Source organism: Vombatus ursinus, unplaced genomic scaffold (assembly GCF_900497805.2).
Source record: "Vombatus ursinus unplaced genomic scaffold, bare-nosed wombat genome assembly UNPS02014832.1, whole genome shotgun sequence".
Lineage (NCBI taxonomy): Eukaryota > Metazoa > Chordata > Mammalia > Diprotodontia > Vombatidae > Vombatus > Vombatus ursinus.
Window position 1 is genome coordinate 76,922,657 of NW_020954610.1, and position 16,312 is coordinate 76,938,968.

Below are 16,312 nucleotides of genomic sequence, written 5' to 3' on the forward strand. Positions count from 1 at the left end.
CTCCTCTCCTCCTACACCCTACATCTGATCAGTTGTTGAATCTCTTCTCACACCTACCTGCTTCTCACCACACTAGTGCAAACTAGCACTTTTACTGAGATTATTATGATCATCTCCCAGCATCTTCCCTTAATTCATCCTGCACACAGCTGCCAAAATAATCTTCTGAAGGCACAAATCTGACTCCTTTCTTCAAAAAACTTTAGTAGTTGCTCCTAACCTCATAAATATCAACTAATTAGCTTTATATTCAAGGGACTCCCCTACATTATTCCATTTGGAACTATCCATTCCAATCAATCTGTACAGTCAAGCTATTCTCAAATCTAATCATACTACCATATATTCATGGGGGCTATTGCCAATGCCTGGAATATAATCCAGTCTTTGCTTTTCTTCCTACAAAAGTTAGTGCTATATCTTCATTAAGTCTTTTCCTTATACCCCAGTTGAAAGTGATTTGTCCTTTTTCAAATTTTCACACAGTATTCTGTACTAGTCTCTTCTTTGCCCTTATCCTTAACACATTCTATCTTATTTGGGTATGTGTCATAATCCTGGATATAAATTTTAATATCATTAAGGGTCAGATAATCTGTTTTTTCGAATTTGTATTTTCATGCACAGGTGGCCTCAGGCGGCTAAGCGGCACAGTAGAGAGTGCTGGGCCCTGGAGTCAGAAAGACCTGAATTCAAATCCTACCACAGCCACTTATTACCTGTGTGACCTTAAGGCCACCCATGCGGATAAAATATGACTAATCATAATCTGTTTGCCTCAGTGTCCTCAAATGTAAAATGGGAATAACAATAAACACCTACTTTGCAGGATTATTGTGAGGTAAAGCACTTAGAGCAGTTCTTGGCACACAGTCGGCATTACGTAAATATTTATTTCCCTATTTTCTTCCCCTCATGCCTAGCCAGTCTATTGTACATAGAAAGCACCTAGGAAATGTTTGTTAAACTGTACTGTGGTCCTGGGAGAATTGAGACCTGCTGTGCTGTACCTCACTGCACCTTAAATCTTTACTAGCTAAAATGTACATATTCTTTGATCTACAGATTCCAAGTAGGTCATTAACAAAAATAAAAGCTCTATTTACACCAAAATCTCTATATCAGCACTTTTTTGTGGTCATAAAGAACAAGAAACAAAGTAGATGCTCACTTTTACTCTCATTTATTAGGAAGGAAGGGTTCCTAGGAAGAATGGAAGAAATAATCTAGGCAGGAAGCTGGAGAGAGGTTGGGAGGGGGTAAATGTGAATCAAATTCAATATCAAAAGGTTACCAAGAAGAAGAATGTAGGGAACTGATGAAAAAAGAAGTTCTACACCACTGAAAATATAAAACAAATTTGAAATTCCTCTTATGGACGGCTATCATAGAAAATATCCCATATTCCTAAGAACAGTAAGGAGGACACATGGGCAGTGTCAGGTGAAAAGAATCCTATTCCTTTTCCCAAGAGGAAATGTCTTTAAGATGGCTAACAGCTTTCTACTAAGGCATGTTGGGTAAGTGTATATAGACCTGACAAAGCAAACTAGAAGATATCTTCCTGGCATATGTATCAAAGGCATAAAAGAGAGCCGTTTAAGACTCATCAGAGTCACTAATTGCTATTTACTTCTGTTGATTTACATGGGAATGAATGACACCTTCAGAAAAAAACAAAACAAAACAAACCCCTGTAATATATATATATATATATATATACACATATACACACACACACACACACACACATATATATATACACACACATATATATCAAATGCCTCTGAAATCCTAGGTAAAACTTGAGAGCGTGGTGTGAGTTTACTTGGTCTAGCATTTGAAAGTCAGGCCTCTGAGAAAGAAAAAAAAATATGGTAAGTGAACAAATGATTACAAAAACAGTACTGAATAGAATTTTATCTTTCTGGACTAAATACTGGAATGATGGTCTTCTGGGAAAGAGTGGAGCCCCACAAAGGCTAGGAATAATTTGTTTTATAGGAGTCTCACTCCCTAGTCAAAAGGACTCCACACTAAAATTTCAAGAATAAAAATGCCAAGATAAAATTGAAAAATAATTAAAGGAAGGACACTTTATAAGATGAGGTTCATGTAAGAGGGAAGTGGGTTGGGAAAAATACTATAACATTAGATGCTTACACATTGCTATATGTCAAGGAAACCAAACAAATCTGAAATTTTAACACAAGGAGGTAACTATGACTTCGTAGAAGAATCACTGACACTTGGGAGACTCTCTACTGCAATATGGAATATATTATTTTGAGCAAATATGTAACTTTCTATTTCAAAATAAATATATCGAATAGGGAAGGGAAATAGCATCATATGTTAAAAAAGGTATATGGACACTAGAATACAAATAAAAAGTCCTTTAACATATGGCTCTGACCTTTCCAACTTTATTATTTGATACTCCTGCACATATTCTTCAGTTTAGTCAAACTGTCCTTATTGTTGTTCCTCACGTAGGCTCTTTGCTTGTGCACAGACTGTCCTTGATGCCCCCAATGTGCTCACTCCTCACTCCTCCCTCAAAAAATTCCTGGTTTGTTTCAAAGCTCCTTCGTTTCAAATGCTACCTCCTACCTGATCCCTTTTCTGATCCTTTCAGCTACTAACACTCCCTCTCACCTCAAATTACCTAGTGTTTATTTTGTATACACTTACATATGTACCGGTCATCTCCCTCAATCAAATGCAAGCTTAATAAAAGTCGAAACTTTCATTTTGTATTTTCATCTCTAGAGCCTAACACATAACAGAAGTTTGTGGACAATCCAAATTGTTGGTGGATTGGTTATAAAAACCAATAAATCTGAAGAGCTAAAGTAAAGAGAGAAAGCAAAATGATATCTTTGTGGGAATATACTGTAGACAATCCATCTGGATGGAGGATAGGGAAGATGCTTTCCTAAAAATTATGAAACAAACAGGCAAAGTCATGATGGAAAATTTCAGCTGCTCTAAAGTAGAGCAGTAGATTTGCTCTGCTGATTTCATTTTTTAGCAGGGAGAGGAAGCTGTTGGGGAAGCTACCTGCTTTCTTAATTTTGACCAAAATGAAACACTGATTACATGGAAGGTGAAAAATAACAGGAGAGAATGACCATGTTACATTGGAGTTTGTAATACAAAGGAAAGGAACTTAGGCATAGTCCAACCTGCACACTGGAATTTAAGAAAGCTGTATTAGAATGAAAAGACAGGTGTGACTCCATGGCCAAGGACTCTAAAGGGAATGGAGGCATCAAGATTGGGGCAGAATTCTTAAGGACAAAATTCTGTTTATGTAATTGTGAATGAATGTGATAAAAATAAAAGAAGCATCTAAAGAAACCAATGTGGTTGCACAAGAAACTCTCTGATGAAATTAGATTTTAAAAATATACATGAGCTGAGAAGATATAACCAAAGACAAATGCAACAGAGTGGGAGGAACCTGTCAGAAAATCTTGTTACAAAAGCTAAAGATAATAAGTCTTTTTAAAAGTGGTATCCAGAATAAGAAGAAAACAATGGGCAGGGAAGTGAAGAACCACCTAGGGGATATGGTATGATTTTAACAATCAATCAACAAGCATTTATTAAGCACCTGTTGTGCACTAGGCACTGGGAATACAAAGAATGAAATCCCTACTTGAAATGAGCTTGCACTCTTATGACAGAAGAAAGAACATTATAACTCACATTTGTTTTTTCCATTGAGTGGAAGGACGTTTAAACTGGAAAGGGGAGAACAAACATAAAGAGGGGCTTGACACCTAAGATGGTGGACAGATGGTAAGAAAATACCTGTTTTTTTAAAAAATGAATTCAAGTCTTTAGGTCCAGGTTAATTACATCTTAGGGTACTATAAAGACTCGCAGAAATGATCTAAGAAGTACTGTGGATAATTTTTGAGAAATCATGAAGAAGTACCAGATGACTAAAGATGAATTAATTTTTCCTGAATGTGTAAGAAGGAAAAGAAAGGTATTGCTTAATATAGGTCCCGAGGGAAATTCTAGAATGCACTATTAGTACAATAGCACATACAAAAAGTAGAAAAGGCAGAAGGGAAATGCAAGGTAGATATACTAATCATTATACTGTTGGAAATATAAGATCCCAGAAGTATAAGACCTGTACTTACACATATTTAATAACTTTATTTCACCAGAATTAGATAGTATTGGGATATGAATATTGGATAATATTCACAGGATTCATTGGATAACAACTGGAATACTGGATAACATTCACTTCACCAGCCCGTATATACTCTTGCTTAATGGCTGGTTGTATTCATAGAACACTTAAAAGTTTTCTCTTTCACTTAAGTAAATTTTAATTACTAGCTTTTGATATTGACTTTCATATAATAGATAATAAATAATCATTAGCAATTTAATATTCACATTTTCTTAACATGAAAGATATTGGTTGGATTGTGGACATCAAAATGGTATTTACCTAGTAAACAGGTATATGGAATAGGCCATACTGGACATGTTCTGCCCATGTCGAACAATTTCATTTTCCTGGTTCTTCCATTTTTCTATTTCACAGTCTACATCTGATGTGAGTAAACGAAGCTTAAGTCCAAGTTTTGCTATCTTCGCTTGTTCCTATAAATTAAAAATTTTAACTTTTTGGTCATTATTGACTTTAAAAAAACTTTTAAGGAGTATAAAATACAACACAATTCAATAGGAAATGGTCTCACCTCAGAATCAAGTTTGGTTGGCTTAAATGGCTTCAGGTTTGCATTATTCTTCTGTTGTAATTAAAAAAAAGTTTAAGGTAGTTTAAAAAATGGTACAATTGATCATAATGAAATAAAATAGTTAATAAAAACATAAACTAAATTCATTCTTTAAAACAAGGTTATTTGGGGGCAGCAAGGTGGCGCAGTGGATAGAGCACCGGCCCTGAAGTCAGGAGGACCTGAGTTCAAATCTGGCCTCAAACCAAACACTTGACACTTACTAGCTGTGTGACCCTGGGCAAGTCACTTAACTCCAATTGCCCAAAACAAACAAAAACAAAAAGAAGGTTATTTGCAATAAGATTTTAGTACTTGAATTAAGACTATGAAATGATTGCTATTATGAAATAAGTCAGACCCATAACATATTATATGCAATTCTTGTTTTCCTCATTTTTATGAATTTGGAATTCAGTTTATTAAATGTTTCTCTAATCCAAGAACTTACCTTCATTTAGTAAGTTAGATTGCAATGCCCTTCGTAACCCTATTTTCTAAATTTTGTAGAGGATTATACTTGTATTAAGGAACTCTGATTTTCTTATAATAAATTTAAACAAAAATTAAGGTAATATGCAAAATTATGAAAGCATTATATTCCAAGAACTCATTTCTAAGTGAATTATTTGGAATTTTTAAAACATATTTTGTAGAACAAATAATGATGAGGATTCCAGGACAGCCCACAAGAGTCTACTTAACCCATAGTGTATCTGAAATATATTTTGGCCTTCCTAAAAATCTTATTTTGAAGCTTTATTGTGATGTGGAGATGATTCTATGTTCTTGAAGGTTATATCAGCACAACACATGCTTTGCCAGGTCCTAACAAGTTGGAAAAGCTTCAAGTGTAGGCCGAGTGATAGAGTACTGTAGGTCTGTTTTACTGGAGCTGATTTTTTTTTTTTTTTTTTTGTTACTACAGCAACTCTTGAAGATAGTCTATTAACTATAGAGAGGTTGATACTTATGTCAGTAAAGAAAGTTCCTATACCACTAAAATTAAAGATTTTTGAAACACTGAAGTATCTTAAGTGTATAGATTTATAGAAATTAATTACTACACAGCAAAATGTTTCTAAAAGAAAATGAATTGAGTTCCAGCTTGGAATACCAGGAAGCCACTAACTTCTCCCCAAAGGACCCTATCTTCTACGTAATGGGAACAAGGACTCACTTAGCCACTGTTGGTGGCATCTATGATCTGGGACAAGGGTTCTAGAAAGAGTAAGAGCTGGGAGAGGCCCCAGATGTTCCGAGGATGGAAAACTGTTGGTACAGACCCTCCGAAACACTTTTTGATCTCAGGTTGACTCATGTTTACATCTTTGAGTAAGTAATGCAACCTCTCTGGGTCTTAGTTTCTGTAAAACGAGGGAGTTGGGCTAGGTGATTTTTAAGGTAGCTTCCAGCTCTAACATTTTATATGTCTATGATTCTATTTTACGAAAGGGAAGGTAAAAGACTGCATTATTCTATCATTTGGCAGTGGGCAAAAAGAATATGACTGTGAGAAAGAATGGCATGCAGCAGTGACATAGGTGGGTGTGGACAATGTGCTGAGAAGTTAAGTGACTTGCCCAGGGTCACACAGCCAATATGTGTTGGGGGGGGGACCTGAAACCAGGCCTTCCTGGCTTCAAGGCTGACTTTCTATATTGAGATATTAAAAGGCAATTAATTGCCTAAGAAACTATAGCAAATGGGTTCAAATATGCAAAACCACTTTCCAACACTTACCACTGGCTTTGGAAGTGAAAGGTAGGCACGCTTCTCTCCTACAACCAATACATGTATTAGTAAACAAAATTATTTCATAAATGTAATATTTCTCACTGTTATGTTTTTCACTATGTTAAATGTTATTACATAAACTACTAAGGAATGCTTAAGTAGTAATGCTATATATATTCTATCAATCACATGCATTTAGAAACAAAGTTCTTTCATTTATGAACCTGGAAACTGAAAAGTTATGTAATTTCATATTAAATTTATATTAGCCAATTACTTAAGATATATTCTGAGGGAGGAAATAAAATATTTCAAGTATATTCATCTTAATCTATAATCAGCTTACATTTCTTAAATAAAATTTGGCCAAAACAAAAACTGAAACAGATGATTCCCCTTAAAAGAGGCAAATGTGGATGGGTCATCAAAGTCCACGCATTTTCAGTCACAATATTACATCGGCTATATTGAAAGTTATTGTAATAGTTTGCCTGACTCCATATCCCCTCAAACATAGTGAATTTAACTAGAAGCTGTAGGTTCAGCCTCTCCTCAGACTTGAGGACTAATACTTATCCTAGAAAGAGGGAACATAAAGAATTATGTATGAGGAAGGTGGAATTATGTCACTAGTTCAGCATTAGGCAATGCTGTTGGTATTCTGATCTTGCTAACAGCACCAATCTCCCACTTCTCTTTACCCTTGTGGAAAGACTTACCTAAAAACTCACATTTTTATTAGCGGCCTGTCCCTAGAACAAATTATCCTCTCTCCCCACTCCCCATTAGACTTTACTTAACCTGATGGGCTTACATTCCTAGTCTTGACCTTATAAAGTCTGGCTTTTATTTCTACCATCTGAGCTCTTGTGTTGACAATGTAGCATCACATTGACCTTGTCAATGAAAAGTATTCCTTTAGATAAAACAAAATAGTTGCTGAGTTGCTGTTAGTGTATGTGTGTGTGTGATCCACTGTATATATATAATTTATCGTATATATATAAAATCCATTGTTCATGTGGTTTCAACCACCACCAATCTGCAGATGACTCCCAAAATGGCTCTCCTACTTATCCCTCGGCACTATGTAGGAGGCAGTCTGTACAAGATGCCTTGCAAATTTGGGTCTTTTTTGAGGTATTAAGTCATTTTCATCTTTACATCATGTGTTGTTTCCCTGATGAGATAGTAAGTTTATCAAGGATTATTTTTTTTTTTTTCCTTCACAGTACCTGGCACAGTGAACACTTAGCACAATGCCCTGAATGCAAATACTCTAGTAAATGATGAGTTAATGTTCTGAACTCAATGGCTCTGCCTCCTCGTCATCTAGTCCCTTCTGAGATCCCTATGATCTGGCTCCTATCACTCTACTGAAACTGCTTTGTCAGTGTCAAAATTCTTGCCAAATCCAATGCTATTTTCTGTCTCCATTCTCTTTGGCTATTGATTGCCCCTCTGTTTTGAAAATTTTCCACAGTTTTCATGACACAATTCTGATTCTCTTACAAGGTCTCTACCACTGATTCTTTGGCTCCTCTTATTTCTCATACCCCTAACTGTGGATATAAATAACCTAAGGTTCATACCTTGACCCTCTGGCTCTTCTCTCTTTAACTCTCAAATTAGGAACAACTATCAGTTTTGAACTATCACTTTTATTTATATCGAGTCCCTACCCTATATTTTCAATCCTGACCCCTAGTCTTGTACTTCGAATGCCTTCAGAGAAATTCCATTTGGATGGAAAAAATCAAGGCATTGTCTTCTTTTGTAAACTATCTGCCCTTCCCAATTTTCCCATTTCTTGTCAACTGTCTCACCTTTCTTCCTGTCACCTAGGCTCAAAATCTGGAAGCTATTTTCAACCTTCCCACTAATTCATCCCTTATATCTATTATCTTATATCTTCCTTTGTGGTATCTCTTGGATTCATTCCTTGCTTTCCATTATCACTGACAGCACCCTAGTCTGGTATCTTAATACCCCCTAAAATCTCAAGAGTTGTAAGGCAGCTCAGAAGTAATCTAGAACAACTCATTTATGAGTCAATAATCCTGCTTATAACATAATAACAGAAGAACTCTAATAACAGAGAAATTACTGCCTCATGAGACAACCCATTCTACTTCTGAGCAGCTCTGATTGTTAGGAAATTTTTCCTTATATTGAGCCTAAACACATTTTCCTATAACTTTTATCCATTGGTCTTAGGCAAAAAATAACAACAACAACAACAACAACAAAAACGTGGCTATTACTGCTTCCACGGGGCCACCCTCCAAAAATTTGTAAACAAGTCATATTCCCCTTAAGTTTCTTTCAGGATAAATATCTCCAGTTCCTTTAACTTAGCCAACAAACATTTATTAAAGACTTATTGGAGTCATGATTTTGAGTCCTCTCATAATCTTTGTTGCCCTCTTCTGGGTATCTATTAGCTTGTTAATATTCTTCCTAAAATGTGGCACCCAGAAATCCAAATGTGATCTGAACAGGGCTGAGTAAAGTGGGGCTATTAACTCTCTGATACTAGATACTACACTTATCATTTGGGGAGGGGGACTAATACTTACTAAGCTTTCAGTAAAAAAAAAAAAAACCCAGGCATTTTTCATATTAACCACTGTCTAGCCATGTTTTCCCCACTATATATTTATACAGTTAATTTTTTGAACCCACATTTAGTACTTTACATTTATCTTTATTAAATTTCATCTTATTAGATTTGGATCATCATTCCAATCTATTGAAATAGTTTGGGATCCCAATTCTATTATCAAATGAACCAACAGTTTCTCCCAGCTTTGCAAACTTGATAGGCGTACTATTTGTATGAATGTGTACATCTGTGTATAGGCATATTATCTGTGTGTCTATGGTCTTAGGGAGTCTCTTTAACTAGTCCCACTGTTTAACTTAAAACCAAAATTGGAACCTGATTGCTTCTACTGGGGATAGCTAGGCATATGGGGTGTCTCCTGTTAGCTTAAGTAATACATAGGTATTACCATTTCTATCACTACACATGGTATAAACCCTTTAATTTGCCAGAATATCTTCAACAAATGTTTTTCAGGTGGGTGTGATAGTCCTTGGATAAGAAGCTGATACAGGAAGTCTTCTTGTGAAATTACATAATGTGGGACCAAACATATACTTTCAATGTAGCAGAGAAGTATCCACTGCTAAAATGACCTGTTGTAGGAAATCAGATATGGGATATACCTGTGAAAAATGTTTGTGCCATGCTGGGACATGGATAGCATCACAGATCATTAGGCTAGTCAAGGACTGGGAATCCCTGGACTCCAACAAAGAATGAAAGATTACTAATCCCTAAATCAAAGCAGACAAGTCCAAGAAGTTTAATGAGGCTGGAAAGACTGGAGCAGTGTTAAAAGTCAGAGTAGTTAACAGGTCTAGTTCAAGCTAAAGATCAAGCCAGGGTCCAGAGTCTAAGAAGTCATCTAGCTCTAGGCAACAATATAAGCAAGAAGGAACATGAAATGAATTATGATCACAAGAAAGAGATTAGTTCCCATTTGTTCTCTTTTGTATGACCCAAGTGTAAGCAAACTTGGATTCTCAAGTGTATAATTATCCCCAGAGGAAAATGTCAGAGGTCTGAAGTATGTAGTATCAAAACACTGCAGGATTCACTGAAATATGCCTGATATGTGTCTAGTTACAGAACACTAGGAATTTAGAGACAGCTCTTTAATTAATTAAGATTAAGGGACTAAAATCCTTATTATTACACATCCTATTAGTGATACTCTCTGCTATGGGTTAATATTAGGAAACAGAAGGCAATACAGGGTATTTCACAGAGCATCATAGATTTACTACTGGAAGGGAACTTAGAGGACACCTAATCTGACCAACTCATTTTACAGATCAGTAAACTGAGAACTGGAGATGTTAAGTAGCTTGCTTGGAGTCACATAGCTAGAGTCAGAGGCAAGATCTGAACCTGGCTCTTCTTCCTAAATCAAACCTTCCATCCCCTATGCCACTCTTTTCCACATTTTATCTTTGTCTATTGGCTTCCTTTAGGTCCCAACTAAAATTCCACCTTCTATAGGAAGCCCTTCCCAATCCCTCTTAATTCAAATGCCTTCTCTTTCTTAATTATTTCCTGTTTTTCCTGTATATAGCTTGTTAGGACATATTTGTTTGCTTATTGTCTCCCCTATTAGATTGTGAGCTCTTTGAAAGCAGGGACTATCCTTTGCCTCCTTTTGTATTCCCAGTGCTTAGCACAATGCCTGGCACATGGTAGGTACCTAATAAATGTTTACTAACTGACTGTCTCTCATGGCAAGCATGAGGCAGGCTATTGTAGCATCTTGGTAGATAAGCGTATTTGTGATTATTTGTGTTTTTTGTCATATTGAATATTTGTATCTCCCATAAAATGGCCTTGCATAGGGTTTTTTTGTACACTTAACTTTTTTTTCTTACGGCAGGGTCAAGCCATAATGTAACTAGTCTGACATTATCGGGAATTGAAAAGAGGGCTGGCCTTGGAGTCAGGAGGTCCTGGTGATAAGTCTTGCCTCTGACACATACCAGTTGTGTGACTATGAGAAAATCACATAAACTCTCAATGCTCCAGCAACTCTCTAAGACTATAAGTTACAGATGAATTGCCATTCTGCATTGGTGGAAGGAGCTTCTATTGTGAGATTTCCCTACATTAATTAAAACACAGGTCTGGACAAAAAACCAAACCAAATCAAACCACGCACTACAACCAAAAAACCCCTACCTATACCTTTCTGAATCTGTTCCCTTCTTCCCATTCCCAATACCCTATGATCATGTCATGTCTCTATTTAAAAGCCTTTACTAGTTTTTCATTTCTGACAAAATAAAGAATAAACTCCTTATCCAGGCATTCTAAGGTCCATTCTACCCCCTCTGGTCTCATTTCACACAAGTCCCTTTTGTATTTTCTGTGCTATATAAAAACCAATCATCATCCCTCCTTCTTGACCTGCCCCTTCCCATCTCTGTGCTTTTGCTTAAGCTCTTTTCCATTATGGAACAGATTCATTTAAAAAAAAATCTATTAAGTGCCTATGCAAAGCCTTCTATTAGGTGTTGGGGACACAAAGATTAAAAAAGAAATAGTCCTTGACTTCAAGAAACCTGGGGTGAAGGGGTGAGGTGGAGAGATATGATGGTTATTCTGAGAAGTACAACACAAGGTAGAGAGTGACAGGGACAATTAAGTCTGAAGTATGAGCAATGGGAAGATGTGAGGATTTCAATTAGATGGGCAGGGGGTGCTATGGAGATTGGGTAAAGCTACTTGGAAGAGTTGGTACCCGAGTTGAGCTCTGAAGGAAAAAAAGGATTCTAAAAGGCTAAAATCAGGAGGAAGAGCATTCTAGGCATGGGGGAGGTAGAAGGCAATATACCGATCTGAAGGAATAGCTAGAAGTAGTTTGGCTGAAATGCAGAATGTGTGAAGGGAAATGATATGAAATATGTATGGAAAAGTAGGTTGGCACCAGATTACTGAGGGCCTTAAGTTAGTTTGTATTTCTCCCTTCACAGCATTGCTTGCATTTTTCTCCCCCTTCCCACTGAGCACCTACCTTAATTGAGGTCCTCATAATCTCTTGCCTGGACTATTGCGGTGGCTCCCTAATTGGTCTCCTGTCTTCAAGTGTTTCCCCACACTATCCATTCTGTTGAAGTGATACTCTTTTCTTTTTTCAAGGTTTATTAAAGATCCGCCATATTGGCCAGATTCTAAAGGAATCTGAGCATCTGTAAATTATTGGCTGGATTGTAAAAATCTGAGCAGTGGCTAGATTATATGAATCTGAGCTGAAGTGATACTCTTAATGCCTGGTTCTGACCACATCATTCTTTTGTTTAATAAATTTGAGTGGCTTCCTTTTACCTCTAGGATCAAACTCCTTATTTTGGCATGTAAAGTTCTTTACAACCTGGCTTCATTCTAACTTTCCAGCCTTATTATCTATTGCTCCATTTAATGAACCTTTTGGTCCAGTCAAATCGGTCTTTTTGCTGTTCTCCATACACATTTCCCTATCCCCCTTGGGGATGTCCCCCAAGCTTCAGATGCCCCACCTCTTCACTTCTGCCTCTTAGAATCCTCCATTCTTCAAAGTCCACCTCAACTGTCACCATCTCTGTGAGTCCTTTCATGGTCACCCCAGGTCCTAGTGCTTCTCCCACAAAAAATTAACTAGAATTTATTTTGCATACATTTATATGTGTACATGTATCTCCGAAGAGAATTTAAGCTCCTTAAGGGCATTTATATCTCCATATCCCTAGTGCCTAATATAGAGCCAAGTAAGTAGTGGATAATTAATAAATTCTTGTGGACTGACTAATTGGATTTTGTTCTGGAGACAAAGGAAACTACTAAAGGTTTTTGGACATGACAATACTTTAGGAAAACTATTTTGTCAGTTGTGTGAAGGCTAGATCAGGGAAGTTAGAGATTAGCAGTAGAGACACCAATAGGAGACTATTAAATCAAAAGTCCAGATGGAAGGTGATAATCTGAATATACAGAAGGGTCTACTTTGTAGAAAACTTCATGGAAGGTAGAATTGACAGGATTTGTCAATAGATAGATGGTATATGGGTATGTGAAGGAGGAAAGAGGCATAGATAATTGAAGTTTTGAACTTGGGTGGCTATAAGGATGGTAGTCTCCTTAACTGAAACAGTGAAGTAAAATGACAGGTTTAGGGGAAAAGATGACGAGTTCAGTTTTGTACATGTTGAATTTGAATTGCTGGCAAGAAATTCAGATGGAGATTTCAATCAGACAGTTGAAGATGCAGGACTGAAGTTCAGAAGACAGATTAGGGCTAGATATGTAGATTTGTATCTCTCTGCACACTGCCTATTAAAATTGCTTTCTTCCTGCAAGACCTAACTCTAATTTAACCTCCTGAGATGGTCTGGCTAAGCTGGATCTTACATCAATTTCTTTGCAGGCTTATTTATTCTTCAACTATTTTCCATTGTTTTTTTTAAGTCACATTGAAACAACCATCTCTTCTATGAAATTCTCCATTACTCTCATCAACTGAAAGTTATCTCCCCCTCTTCTGACCCACACAGAATTCTTACTTCTCTAATGCATTCATCATGTTTTATCTTGTATTATATATTTGTGTATGTCTTATATTTCCTATTGGATTGTATACTCCTTGAGGGTAGAAATACTGTCAATCTTTTTTTTTTTTAGGCAATTGGGGTTAAGTGACTTGTCCAGGGTCACACAGCTAGTAAGTGTCAAGTGTCTGGTCTGAGGCCAGATTTGAACTCAGGTCCTCCTGACTGCAGGGCTGGTGCTCTATACACTGCGCCACCTAGCTGCCCCTGTCAATCATTTTTGTATCTCTTCCCAGAACCTTGCATGTATATAGTGAGAACATTAAGATTGATCCTATATCACTTTCTTATTGATCCTATTTATAATTGCTTTTGTCCTATAACTGCTAAAGTCATGGTTCTTTGTCTCTAAACTTAGTTCAGAAATCAGTTGTCCTGTAATGGTTTACGTTTAAAAATTGAGCTCTCCTGCTAACCACTGATATATTCTTGCTTCAAGGAATTTTGCTGACCTTAGGGGACATGTATGAACACAAGGAAGTCAGGTCTAATATCTTTACACCATGAAGCTACTCTTCAAGGATGTCTTAATTTATTATCTAGGATATCTAATTTGTTATCATGTATCTGGACTCTCAGCGGGGAAGGAGGGGTTTTTTTGCTAGTGCCCATTACCAAACTTCCAACCAATTATGTTGTTCTCTGTGCCTCAGCTTTGCAACCAATCATATTGCCCTCAATCCCATGATATCATCTACCCTGTTCTGGTCTTTGTTCTATACTCTGCAAAACCTATAGAAGGGGAATTTTCCTTTTGCCCGGGGTCTTTGGCATAAATAGAGGCAATCAATTGATCCATTTATTGATAAGCAGCATGCCCCTGATAATAAATGTTATCTTACTCAGAGAAATGTCTCCACTTACCCTTTTGTTAAATTTAAATTGTGACAATAGTAGGCATTTCCTAAATGTTTGTTGAACTGAATGTTTCACAAATGATATGGCTTTAAAAAAAAAGAGTTGGTTTTGATTTTTTAAGTAAACACACAGCATTTGGGCAGCTAGGTGGCATAGCAGATAGGATGCTGGGCTTGACGAAAGGAAGACTCATCTTCCTGAATTCGAAGCTGGCCTCAGACACTTACTAGCTGTGTGACCCTAAGTCACTTAACTCTATTTGCCTCAGTTCCTCATCTGTAAAATGAGCTAGAGAAGGAACTGGTAAACTAATCTAGGATCATGAAGAGTCGGATATGACTGAATAACAACACAGCATTTATGCTGTGATCATTCAAAAACACGTAACAGTTACATATAGTGAAAAAACATTAATTCAATGAGATCATCATTTTAAATGGTATTTTATAATAATATGCTCCTGATAAGTGATATACTTGTTATACTAAACAAGTTTTTCCCTAAGAAATAACATGACTAAAACTACAATGAGATTTTTTCTGATAATAAGTATAAGAGATTCATAGTAATAAAAAATAAACTTTCAGGTGAAATTAAAATGAAGAATCAAAATAATTTCTTACTTGATATCTTGTGGTGCTTATTCTATATGGTGTAAAAATACCAATAAACTTACCAACCACAGGAAATATTTCAAGGTTGTGTAGTCATCAGGTAAAGAGATTCCATCCAAGAGGAAGGACAGCAGTTCAAAAATCAAATAGCTACATTCACTACATTATGAAGTGTCTATAATCCAAGCTAATAATACTAAATAAAGTATGGGATTGGTTCCAAGAACAAAGGATAGTTATAAGAGAACATTGGTAAGACTGAATCTTAATGATAAAGGCAAAATATTAAATTTAACAAGTCCTACAATACTAGTCAAGTAATAAAATGAAATTTCTACTTAATTATGCTTATCAAGATTTTAACTGCTTAAATACTAGGATAAAAAATGACTGAGGTGAACAAAAATTATGGATAACTCCATCGTTTCTCATCAGTCATACTATATTTAACTTAGTCGAGATAAAAAATAATTCTAGTCTATAATTTCTGAAAATTTACATGTTTTAGCTTAATAGCTAACCTGAGTGACAAAAGATAATTCATTTTATATCTGACAAAGCTTGGAACAAAAATTATAAACTTAACAGTTCAAAATTTAAACATGTGGCCAGCATTCTGACTTACCTCGTTTTCCTTCAAACACATCATTTATTTCTCTTAGTAATGTTGACATGTCACTAATCTGAGACTCCCAAGCTTCACAAAACACATCCAGATTTTCTTTAGCAATCTTGCTGGATGGATGTAATGTCAAAGTTTCAGCAGCTGAAATTATCTGAAGAATACATACTATATGTAAATGAATTTCAAAAAGTTTCCTCTCACTTTCTCATCTTCAATTTCTCCTTAAGTACCTAGAAACATGCTTAGTTCTCCCTTAAACTAACAAAATTCTTACTTGATCGTGCCATCCCCTCAAACTATAATCCTATTTTTTTCCCTTTTCACTGCCAAAACTCTTGACTCAGTCATTTAAATACTGCCTCAAACTTCCTCACTCCACCACTCTACGGAAACATCTGTTTTAAAGATTGTCTAATGGCCTCTCACTTGCTATATCCAACATAGCCTTTCCTCAGTCATCATTCTTTTTTTTTTAATCTTTTTTAAAAATTCATTAATTTATTTATTTTTAGTTTTCAACATTCACT

The 16,312-nt window shown here is 36.1% G+C and overlaps 1 protein-coding gene across 2 annotated transcripts in view; it reads right to left on the reverse strand.

Annotated features, from left to right (window-relative positions):
• LOC114025641 (alpha-catulin-like) overlaps positions 1-16,312 on the reverse strand; it is a 95,598-nt gene that overhangs the window by 12,814 nt on the left and 66,472 nt on the right. For both annotated transcript variants that reach the window (XM_027839110.1, XM_027839109.1), the window contains exons 11-14: positions 15,786-15,936; positions 6,516-6,553; positions 4,734-4,784; positions 4,481-4,635 (exon numbers count right to left, since the gene is read on the reverse strand). In XM_027839110.1, the coding sequence (XP_027694911.1) occupies positions 4,481-4,635; positions 4,734-4,784; positions 6,516-6,553; positions 15,786-15,936 (395 nt within the window). The remainder of the gene's footprint in view (positions 1-4,480; positions 4,636-4,733; positions 4,785-6,515; positions 6,554-15,785; positions 15,937-16,312) is intronic.